General features: G+C 44.8%; 1 protein-coding gene across 1 annotated transcript; it reads left to right on the forward strand.

The window, feature by feature from the left end:
* Positions 1-1,304: 1,304 nt before the first annotated feature.
* LOC112263647 (neuronal acetylcholine receptor subunit alpha-3) lies at positions 1,305-11,991 on the forward strand. The gene is made up of 6 exons (XM_024440126.2): positions 1,305-1,480; positions 2,442-2,581; positions 5,681-5,725; positions 8,709-8,818; positions 9,760-10,984; positions 11,088-11,991. The coding sequence occupies exons 1-6, from the start codon at positions 1,441-1,443 to the stop codon at positions 11,211-11,213; spliced, it is 1,686 nt and encodes a 561-aa protein (XP_024295894.1). The 5' UTR covers positions 1,305-1,440; the 3' UTR covers positions 11,214-11,991.
* Positions 11,992-12,222: the final 231 nt, after the last annotated feature.

Here is a 12,222-nt window from a genome sequence, read left to right on the forward strand (position 1 = left end):
CCAGATACTGTACTTTTGCCCTCAGTTCTAACACTCACATAGTGTGCCACTTTACATTATACAACAGTCTACACCAAGTCAGCCAGGTATTTTCAGCCACTTTCATACATCTGAACGAATCATTGATTCAATGTCAACAAGCCACCGTGCTTCTACACCTACATTTGCTTGCTGTTTGGGGTTTTAGGCTGGGTTTCTGTACAGCACTTTGACATATCAGCTGATGTAAGGGCTATATAAATACATTTGATTTGATTTGAACAAGGAATTTCGTTTGAATTTGTGAACTGAATAGTCTCCTAGCCCCATTCATATAGTCTCCTAGCCCCATGCATACAGTCTCCTAGCCCCATCCATATAGTCTCCTAGCCCCATCCATCCAGCCCCATCCATATAGTCTCCCCCATCCAGCCCCATTCATATAGTCTCCTAGCCCCATCCATATAGTCTCCTAGCCCCATCCATATAGTCTCCTAGCCCCATCCAGTCTCCTAGCCCCATAGTCTCCTAGCCCCATCCATATAGTCTCCTAGCCCCATTCATATAGTCTCCCCCAGCCCCCCCATCCATATAGTCTCCTAGCCCCATCCATATAGTCTAGCCCCATCCATATAGTCTCCTAGCCCCATCCATATAGTCTCCTAGCCCCATCCATATAGTCTCCTAGCCCCATCCATGTAGTCTCCTAGCCCCCCCATTCATATAGTCTCCTAGCCCCATCCATGTAGTCTCCCTAGCCCCATCCATATAGTCTCCTAGCCCCATCCATATAGTCTCCTAGCCCCATCCATATAGTCTCCTAGCCCCATCCATATAGTCTCCTAGCCCCATCCATATAGTCTCCTAGCCCCATTCATATAGTCTCCTAGCCCCATCCATATAGTCTCCTAGCCCCCCCATCCACCCATGTAGTCTCCTAGCCCCATCCATGTAGTCTCCTAGCCCCATCCATAGTCTCCTAGTTTCTCTAGCCCCATCCATATAGTCTCCTAGCCCCTTCCATATAGTCTCCTAGCCCCATCCATATAGTCTCCTAGCCCCACCCAAATAGAATTGAACGATGAGTTATCGATTCTGTTGAGATGATAGACTGCATTCTATAGGCCTAGGCCAGAAATCAAATACATGACGTTCGTTATTAGTGATACATACAGTATATACAAACGTCGACTGTGAAAGCAGTCTGGTGCGAGGTGACTCCAATTCCTGGAACTACCCGGCTGTGGGGGTTAAAGCGGCGACGTTATGATTGACTACCCTGTTTTCGCACCCTCCCTCTCCTGCAACCGTCCCTCAACCCGCGCGCAGTTTGCCTCCCAGCGTCTGTAGCAGCTTGTCGGCACCGCGCGCTTTCATTGCTCCCACTTCCCACTTTCTCTCTTCTTTTGCCTCCGTATCCTGATAGATTGAGGATTCATTTTCTGCAATCCTTAATTAACAATGAACGCCCATTTTTTCTTATTTTTTTCAATTTTGTCGGGTGAGTAGCGTACAGTTTAACTTGATATGAGCCATCTACTTGTTGCTTTAATGCTGTATTCAATTAATATCATACTGTATTCAATTCAAGTAATATCAGATACCGAACAATAATGTCAATGATAAAACGGAATATTCTTGCATGGATATCCTATACTTGGAACGCCTAGAAAGCCCACAATTAATATAAATAACATTTTATATTTTAGTTATTGGCTTATTGTTTTTTTTTAACATTTGTTTCTCGTGGATGTCATTAAGAAGTAGACCGTTTAAATATCTAATTTGTGTGGTTTCCTCATGCTTTTAGTGAACCTCAAAATCTGGAGAACTGATGTTTCGTTCTTTATGGGCTATAGCCTAATACTTTCAGCAAAGACGGCAATGTTATAAACCATTCCCAGATATTTGTCGCACGTATTTTTTATTTTAAACGGTACGTGCCATTCATTGTATATGAACCGTTAATAAATGGTTGTACATTTATTTCGTTTATTGAAAAGCAAAGCAAAGCATGTTGCTGACATTTGATGTCATTCTTCGGTCACTCAACTGTGTGATTTCTTTGATTCCAAGGTAGTCTACTGTCTGTCGTTTGCATTAGGCTACTGTATGACATCTGAACTTCAAAGAAAATAATGCCAATCTCCCTGCTTGAAAATCTAAGCGGGAAAAAACAGTCTAACTGAAACGAATAAACTAACCTACCTGTTGAATTGACTCAGGGACGAATATATAGTATATAGTTAGAAAATAGGGACAATTGAGGGAGTGTCATTGGCTAAGGAGAACACCAAATAAGTCCAAAATATTTAGTCACTCAGGATCAGTCTACTCTACAACAAGAATACTGAAAGATGGACTTGTCCACACCATCACCATAGGCTACAACAGGTGCTTTACCTTGAAGTTTAACTGATGCTGTCTGTGTCTAACCCTCCATCCCCACCTCTCTTATTCAGGAGGCTCCTGCTCTGAGGCAGAACACAGGTTGTTCTCAGTGATATTCTCCAGCTACAATCAGTACATCCGCCCAGTGGAGAATGTGTCTGACCCAGTTGTCGTGCAGTTTGAGGTGTCCATGTCCCAGCTGGTCAAAGTGGTGAGTGTGTGTGTGTGCATGTGTGAGCATGTGTGTGTGTGTGAGAGAGAGAGAAAGAGAGAGAGCGAGAGAGAGAGAGAGAGAGAGAGAGAGAAAGAGAGAGAATGTGTGTGTGTGTTTGCATGTGAGAGAGAGAGAGAGGGAGAGAGACAGAGAGAGAGAGAGAGACAGAGAGACAGAGAGAGAGAGAGAATGTGTGTGTCCGTGTGTGTCCGTGTGTGTGTGTGTGAGAGAGAGAGAGAATGTGTGTGTCCATGTGTGTGTGTGTGTGTGTGTGTGTGTGTGTGTGTGTGTGTGAGAGAGAGAGAGAGAGAGAGACAGAGAGAGACAGAGAGAGAGAGGGAGAGAATGTGTGTGTCCGTGTGTGTCCGTGTGTGTGTGTGTGAGAGAGAGAGAGAGAGAGAGAATGTGTGTGTCCATGTGTGTGTGTGTGTGTGTGTGTGTGTGTGTGTGTGTGAGAGAGAGAGACAGAGAGAGACAGAGAGAGACAGAGAGAGAGAGAGAGAGAATGTGTGTGTCCGTGTGTTTGTGTGTGTGTGTGTGAGAGAGAGAGAGAGATAGAGAGAGAGAGAGAGAGAGAGAGAGAGAGAGAGAGAGAGAGAGAGAGAGAGAGGGGGATGGCGACTGCGTCCTCAGTGCCTCTGTATGTCTCCCTGGTGTTTGAGAGTTCCACTCTCGGACAGTGGAGCGTATATCACACAGTACAGACTTTGAGAGGCCAGGCTCTGACAGGGAGAAACAAATCATTCCATAAATAACGTATTGAGCACAGAGCCTCTGTGCATTCTCTTAAATGAATATGCATTGATTCTGGGTGATGAAAGCCAATGTTGAGAGCAGCTGTGTGTGGGTGGATGGATGGGTCTCAACTCAACTATATGTGCATGGTCTCATATGACACACCAAAGTGAAGAGTGGCATGTTCCGGGTTCTATCCAGGACACCTGAGATGTGCCCTGCTGTAAATGAGACTCTCTGGGGCTAGTGGGGGATATCAGCCTGAGCCTGGACCCAACAGAGCCTGTCAGATTGAACGGCTGAGTGGGTGTCTGATTGGTCAAGAGAAGATGGGAAATGTCAGCTCTCTGATTCCCTCACTCCTCCCATCTCTGAGCCCCTTTCGCTCAATCACTGCCACTTCGCATGAGTGCCCTTGGTTTTAATGCCTGGTTTTGGCCGGGGGCTCGCTGTGAGGAGATTTGACGAGGAGAGCGGCAGCTGTTTCGCCAGCCTCAAACTGTCCCAGAGTGGATGACTTTAATTACACTTAAAAGGGGAGGGAAGAAGGGCGTCACTCACAAATGAACAGATGTATTATTATACCACAATACTGCCTGGCCCCTTATGTAACAGGGATCTTAATGTGCTGGGTATTGCCACATAAAATCCCTCAGAAACTTACTCCCTGTGTATACTTTATAACATAGATGAACAACACATTTGGGCCACTTTGTGCTACATCAAGCCTTATACAACTAGCAGTGGAATAACCTGTGTGATTAGTGTAACAGATAGAAGCTAGGTACATTCAGTTAAGGACCACTTATCCATGTCTTGTCATGATCAGTGTTTATTATGGTTCCACACTGAGCAGGTTCTTGTTAAATGTTGAATAAAACACAGCCACCACGAGTCTATTCCATTTCAGTAAATATCCTCTGTGGAGCTTTCTTTTGGAGGAACTGGGCTCCAATCCAGAACCTCTCTTTTCTGAACATGACACAGAGATAGAGTATTTCTCATATTTCCCTGACCTCAGCCCATTTAACAGCACAGAAGAGCTTCCTGTTTTGATGGATTACCATTATTTCCTCCCCACGCCTCACACTCTTCCAACCCCTCTACAACTGGGATACTTCAGCCTGCTTATAGCTGGACTATTAGCTTATTTAAAACGCCCATTCTTCGAGGTGGCTCAGACATAATCTCTCATTTAAATAATGGTTCCTCAGTCTGCCTGGAGGGACATACAGGGCTGGCCTAGTTCTGCAACCCTAGAACCACCTGTACTGTATCGACCTGCAGCAGTCTTCCTCATCTTAGAGCCAACACCTGGCGTGTCTCCTGGGAGCTCATCAGGACACATGAATGGTTAATGTGATGAGCTGGGTTCTGTCTGTCTGTTGGTCTTTTGGTTTGTCTGTCTGTCGCTGTCTGTCTGGCTGTCTGGCTGTCTGGGAAAATCTAAATGGTTTTTATTCGCCTCCTATCCTCCGTCCACAAAGGTAATTGAGGTGCGGAGGTGAGGAGAGGAAACTTGGTTGTATGAAACTTGGTTGCTTGTATGAAATGAGACTCTCCTTCTCCACACAGGAAAATTATGTTTACAGGGGTGGAATCCATAAATAAGTGCCAAAAACGAATTAAGCTGGCTGTAGAAAACATTTTATAGATAAGAATTTAAGTAGCGTATCATTTTTAACTGTGTCCAAACTTTTCTCCTTGTAAAAAACAACAGCTGATTCAAAGGGTGTGTCACAGATTCTAAAACACTTCCACTCTGGCCACCAAAAGGATACTTATGAGTATCCTTGGTGAGAGGAGGATATCGAGGAGTGGAGGACACTTCTCCGTTCACCTACTAACGAATTGACACTCTCCTCGACCACTCAACCATTTATCGGTTTCTGAGTCATGGAGGAGAGGAGGACAGAGGAGTCGAGGAGGACAGAGTCATCGAGGAAAGGACAGACTTGTGACAAATTGAGAAGCTCCCTCTCTCTCCTTCTTTCTCTATTTCTCTCTTTTTCCATACTCCACTCTTCCCTTCCACCTGAGCTGAGACAGTGTCAGGCCCTAACTAGCACATCGTGAGTGACAGCCTGCAGACAAGGGCCTAGAGGCTGAAGCTGTCATATAGTGGGCTGGAGGACCCAGGTGTTCCTCTCAGTGTAGTGTCCCCTCCCTGTGTAACTCCAGCCAGGGATAGACCCAGGACAGAACGCTCTGTTCACCCTGCCATCCTGTATGGATGATGATTGCTCCTGACAGCGTGCCCCCTTTCTAACTCTGAAATATTCCTACAGTTCATGAACCCCCGCATTTAGCCTCTGGTCAACTTGTCCTTCTGAGAGTAAATTCTTCTTTTCTGTTTCTCAGGATGAAGTTAACCAGATTATGGAGACAAACCTGTGGCTGAGACATGTAAGTATAATCTTCATCCATCTCCTACTGTATGTGTATATGAATTACTGTTTAAACAAATCACTCCACTACATCTACTTGACCTACTGGGCTCCTGAGTGGCGCAGCGGTCTAAGGCACTGCATCCCAGTGCTAGAGGTGTTACTAGAGACCCTGGTTCAATCACAGGCTGTATCACAACCGGCTGTGTTTGGGAGTCCCATATGGTGGCACACAATTGGCCCAGTGCCATCCGGGTTAGAGTTTGGCCGAGGTAGGCCGTCATTGTAAATAAGAATTTGTCCTTAACTGGCTTGTCTAGTTAAATAAAAACTAAAAACTATCAGACATGATTCCTTGAGGCCATAATGATATCTTACATTATTCATCAGGAAAATGCTTTTAACACTCCGGATATTAACCTTCTGACACAGAAGGTGTCAGATGATGAGCCATAGATTTACCCTGCTATGACTGGGTTACATTTCTATCCAGAGATGATATGCAGAGATGATATGCAGAGATGATATGCCATGATTGGGTTACATTTCTATCCAGAGATGATATGCAGAGATGATATGCCATGATTGGGTTACATTTCTATCCAGAGATGATATGCAGAGATGATATGCTATGACTGGGTTACATTTCTATCCAGAGATGATATGCAGAGATGATATGCTATGACTGGGTTACATTTCTATCCAGAGATGATATGCAGAGATGATATGCTATGACTGGGTTACATTTCAATCCAGAGATGATATGCAGAGATGATATGCTATGACTGGGTTACATTTCTATCCAGAGATGATATGCAGAGATGATATGCCATGACTGGGTTACATTTCTATCCAGAGATGATATGCAGAGATGATATGCCATGACTGGGTTACATTTCTATCCAGAGTTGATATGCAGAGATGATATGCCATGACTGGGTTACATTTCTATCCAGAGTTGATATGCAGAGATGATATGCCATGACTGGGTTACATTTCTATCCAGAGATGATATGCAGAGATGATATGCAGAGATGATATGCAGAGATGATATGCCATGACTGGGTTACATTTCTATCCAGAGATGATATGCAGAGATGATATGCAGAGATAATATGCCATGACTGGGTTACATTTCTATCCAGAGATAATATGCCATGACTGGGTTACATTTCTATCCAGAGATAATATGCCATGACTGGGTTACATTTCTATCCAGAGATAAGGCACAGTATATGATCACATGGTGTAGGGCTACAGAGAATACAAGGGACTGTACTGTTGCATGGCTTGCTGGTTTTGTCACATGGTTGACCCCACCTGGTGCTGCTGATATTGTCGTGATACACGCTGAGATGAGCTCATTCTGAGGGAAATGAAACGGAACTGGTATCCAGATCTATAAAAATCTGAACCAAATATCCACATCTGTACTTAACCCTCATTCATCTTATACATGACCATCTGTTTGTCAACATACCTAGTATAAGGGACCGTGTGTATATGGTAACCCAGTCACATGTCAATACAGTCGAGCCAATCACAAGAGGGTTGTGAAGAACCACTTACAGTTTTTCTCAATTGCTAAAACACTATAACCCATTGGCTGAACAAAGTTCTCAGTTGCCTGGACTCATTTAGCTAATTATGCAGTATGTTGTCAATACCTTAAACCATTTCACATGGTAAAACACAATTTGCAGATCTCACTTAGACTTTTCAGCAAAACTCTAAACACATTCTCATTCTCAAATCACTTTCTGCACTCTAATGCACATGTCATCCATACTGGTAAACACCAGTGGCGACAATCAAATACAAATAGAGAACATATGTCATTGATTGAACACAACCACTCAAAATGTATTTAACTTGTTTCAAATGATGCGACACAACCAATATAAGCCAGTTCAGAGAGCAAACAGGTTGCTGAAGGTGGGAAGGAGAAAGTTTGAGAATGGATACTGTAGTACAGTGCATTGTAGGCTGTATACTGTACAATGGACAAATTGTATGGCCCTGAAAATTGTGCTTTCCATTTATTAACAGTACTGACTGCTCAATCGATTTTGACTGGTTGCAGGTTCATATCAAGAAAGAACAAGAATTAGAGTATCACAGACAAAGGGGTACAAGGAGGAGGAAGAACAAAAAACAAAATTGCAAAGAGCAAAGCAGAGAAGTAATTCTGATCCATTTTGAGCAGCTATGATAGAACATGTTTTCATTTTTTAGATTAAAAATGTACTTCTCCCTGAGAATTGTATGTTTTGAACAATGTGTTTTCTATTTTTCGGTGTATTGTTTACCAACTGCTTGAGAGTGTATATCATTTTGATCACTTTGTTTATGATTTGAGAGCAGTGTTTGATTTTGAACACAGGTAAAACTGTTTTGAGGCGAATGTTTCATTTTGCAAGAGGAGTCAGAGGTTATGTAAATAGTGCTTGAAGATGAGGTTTTGTGTTGAATGTTTTCAGGAAATGGAGCAAGGTTTCAGAAATGGTGTTTTAGCAATTGAGAAAAACTGTAATCGAAAAAACGTGGCCATCCGTTAATTGAATGGTTAATTAGATGAAAGAGTTATGTCTTTCTCATGACCTAAGACGGAGAATATATAAGTGACACAGTCCTACAACACAGAGGTTGTGTCTCCCCTGAGACTTGACCCATGACCTCCACCATTCAATTAATGGATGGCCACGTTTTTCGATTACAGTAAGTGGTTCTTCACAACCCTCTTGTGATTGGCTCGGCTGGATTGACATGTGACTGGGGTGTTACCATATAGACACGGTCCCTTATACTAGGCATGTTGACAAACAGATGGTCATGTATAAGATGAATGAGGGTTAAGCACAGATGTGGATATTTGGTTCAAAAAACGTGGCCATCCGTTAACTGTCAATGGATCAAAAATATAGAACGTATAATTTGAAATGTGTGTGGGTTTTATAAAAAAGTTGTATCTAATGATATGAGACAACCTGCTACCTCTTCAGATCTGGAATGACTACAAACTGAGGTGGGATCCCAAAAACTTTGGAGGAGTGGAGTTCATTCGAGTGCCTTCTAGCAGGATATGGAAGCCAGATATCGTGCTGTACAATAAGTGAGTTAAACATGCGATTGCAATAATAATAAGTACCGTGCATAACTGAGTTCAAGGATTTCTTCTTTGACATTGAAATGACTGAGTAGATGATACAAAACCAGGACATGACACTCATTTCTTATGTAAGGCCCTCATATACTGTAGATTATGTATAATGGTGTGCATGTAAAGCCTATCAGACAGTGTTATCAAATGATGGAGCCTCAGGGCTTCTTTCTGATTAATTTAGCTGAGGGACAATAGTCCGTTGTTTATATTACATCCTTTATATTACAGCCAGAGGTCCACCAAGTAATCTTCAATGACTCATCCACCCTCCTCCTTCCCTGTTGTCTCTCTGTCTATCTGTCTTTCCCTCTCTCTGTCTGCCTCTCTCTCTCTCTCTCACCGCATCTCTCTCTCTCCCCATCTCTCTCTCTCTCTCCCCATCTCTCTCTCTCTCTCTCTCTCTCTCTCTCTCCCCCATCTCTCTCTCTCTCTCTCTCTCTCTCTCACCCCATCTCTCTCTCTCTCTCCCTCTCTCTCTCACCCCATCTCTCTCTCTCTCTCTCACCCCATCTCTCTCTCCCCATCTCTCTCTCTCTCTCTCTCTCTCTCTCTCTCTCCTCTCTCTCTCTCTCTCTCTCCCCCATCTGTCTCTCTCACCCCATCTCTCTCTCTCCCTCTCTCTCTCACCCTCTCTCTCTCTCTCTCTCTCTCTCTCTCGCTCTCTCACCCCATCTCTCTCTCTCCCCATCTCTCTCTCTCTCTCTCTCTCTCTCTCTCTCTCTCTCTCTCTCTCTCTCTCTCTCTCTCACTCTCTCTCTCTCTCTCTCTCTCTCACCATCTCTCTCTCTCTCTCTCTCTCTCTCTCTCTCTCTCTCTCTCTCTCTCTCTCTCTCACCCCATCTCTCTCTCTCTCTCTGTCTCCTCACCTACCCTCTCTCTCTGTGCCACAGTGCAGTAGGAGATTTCCAGGTGGACGATAAGACCAAGGCCCTGCTTCGCTACAATGGGGATGTGACCTGGATCCCTCCGGCCATCTTCAAGAGCTCTTGCAAGATCGACGTCACCTACTTCCCCTTCGACTACCAGAACTGCACCATGAAGTTTGGCTCCTGGACGTACGACAAGGCCAAGATAGACCTAGTTCTGATTGGCTCCACCATCAATCTCCATGACTTCTGGGAGAGTGGCGAGTGGACGATCATCAATGCCCCGGGTTACAAACACGACATCAAGTACAACTGCTGTGAGGAGATCTACACAGATATCACCTACTCCCTGTACATCAGACGGCTGCCTCTCTTCTACACCATCAACATGATCATCCCCTGTCTGCTCATCTCCTTTCTCACTGTGCTGGTCTTCTACCTGCCTTCTGACTGTGGGGAGAAGATCACCCTCTGTATCTCCGTCCTCCTCTCCCTCACTGTGTTCCTCCTGGTCATCACCGAAACCATCCCGTCTACGTCTCTGGTCATCCCCCTCATCGGGGAGTACCTCCTCTTCACCATGATCTTCGTCACCCTCTCCATTGTCATCACCGTGTTCGTGCTGAACGTGCACTACCGCACGCCCAAGACCCACACCATGCCGTGCTGGGTGCGCAGCGTCTTCCTGGGGCTTCTACCCAGGGTCATGTTCATGACCCGGCCGGAGAGGAACCCTGAGAGGCTGCCTGAGCCTGGGGGGGTTGTTCAGCAGCTGATGCCCCCAGCCTCGCGGCCCTGTGTGGTCCACACCACAGGAACCCTGCAGGGGCAGCAGAAGCCCCAGGCCCTGGTCTCCACTGTGGCTGCCAGTGTGCTCCCAAGCCTGGCCCAGCGACAGCGCCTCTTCATCAGCACGGAGCTCACCAACCTCAATAACCTTAGCCTTGGTGGTGGTGACTCGGTCAATGCGGGCTCCAGCTTCCTGTGTCGCGAGGGCCGCTGCAACTGCTGCTGGCGCCAGAGGTCCACTAAGCTGCCCACTGAGACGGGAGGAGGGGGTGGCGGGGTGGGGAGCATTGGGACCCACAGTGGAGGAGGGGCTGCTGGTGGAAGCTCCTGCTCCAGCTCAGAGTCTTTGGATGGCAGGCTGATGACCCTGTCCCCTCACTTCTCACCGGAGGTCAGGGAGGCCATGGAAAGTGTCAAGTACATCGCCGAAAACATGAGAATACAGAACGAAGCCAAGGAGGTAAGTCGAGACGTATCACATGTATATCATTCACAATAGCTAAGAAAATATTCAAGGTCTATACTGTATCTACCATTTAGTGTCTCTGACAACTGTCTTTCAGGTCCAGGACGACTGGAAGTATGTTGCCATGGTGATCGACAGGATATTCCTGTGGGTGTTCATCTTGGTGTGTATCCTGGGGACCGCTGGGCTCTTTATCCAGCCCCTCCTATTGTTCGATATGTGACCCACTCATACACACAGCAATTGCACAGTGACTGAGTGTTTTAAATCATACATATACAGTCATGTTGTGTATCACCCAGTGATGCGGACCAAAGAAGCTGAGACGAACCAATACTGTGAAACGGAAGGGAACCAGATTATGGAGGAAGGCAAGCTGCTGCCAGCTGTTCCATGTCACTTCTCTGTATGTAGATACGTTTCTGATTGCTAAAGTGTGGTGTAGTAGTGATCTCTTAGTTGCTAAGGACCAGACTCTGAAACCATGGCAATGTGTAACTCTGTACTGCTGCCTACCCATTCCCTTATGTTTGCTCTGTGTAAATGACTTCATCATAGTGTCACTTGATTATGACTGGCACAAAGAAACACACTATCGTCAACAAAAGGACCGTGGCTAAAGGAACATCTATTGGACCAAAGGATCCCAAACATGTACATAGCAATGACTGCTTAAAAGGGCTTTCCAGAAGTACACAAGTATCTCAAGTCAATTTCACAGCTTATTGAATTCATATCATGTTTTCAAATGTTGAACATCGCTGAGTCATTTTGACATTGTTTATTTGTGAAATATTCATGTCTTCTACAAACTTACTGTATGTTCTTATGTACAGTATCATTCAAATCTGATTCTAATGATCATCAAGATTTCAATGAACCACATTGTCACATATTATAATAATCACAAACTGGTGAAAATTAAATGGCTATGATGCAGGATGGGTAACTTTATTACATGTGGAAAAACTTTATTAAATGTGGAAAAACTCTGAAAGCAACCCGGAAATGCTTTTCATTGTGCTGTGAGGGGTGACACCATGTGGTTATTATCTGCTACTACAAGTGACCGCAATATGATCCAGTGGTCACTACCATATGTCTGCAATCAAAGACACAAGATTTTGTGTCTTCATTTTGCGTTTTTCATTTGGTTTGGCGAAGCACTCCATTTGGACAACTTTGAAAACAGCTCTCCAAAGGCTCTTTCAACCGAAACGTCTGCCATGATC

This window comes from Oncorhynchus tshawytscha, linkage group LG12 (genome assembly GCF_018296145.1).
Source record: "Oncorhynchus tshawytscha isolate Ot180627B linkage group LG12, Otsh_v2.0, whole genome shotgun sequence".
NCBI lineage: Eukaryota > Metazoa > Chordata > Actinopteri > Salmoniformes > Salmonidae > Oncorhynchus > Oncorhynchus tshawytscha.

Bases quoted from the DNA above. Each gene is read 5' to 3' on its own strand.
- LOC112263647 (XM_024440126.2), top strand. From the start codon at position 1,441: ATGAACGCCCATTTTTTCTTATTTTTTTCAATTTTGTCGG. The intron at 5,726-8,708 runs GTAAGTATAATC...CTACCTCTTCAG, and splicing joins CAAACCTGTGGCTGAGACAT to ATCTGGAATGACTACAAACT. The intron at 8,819-9,759 runs GTGAGTTAAACA...TCTGTGCCACAG, and splicing joins GATATCGTGCTGTACAATAA to TGCAGTAGGAGATTTCCAGG.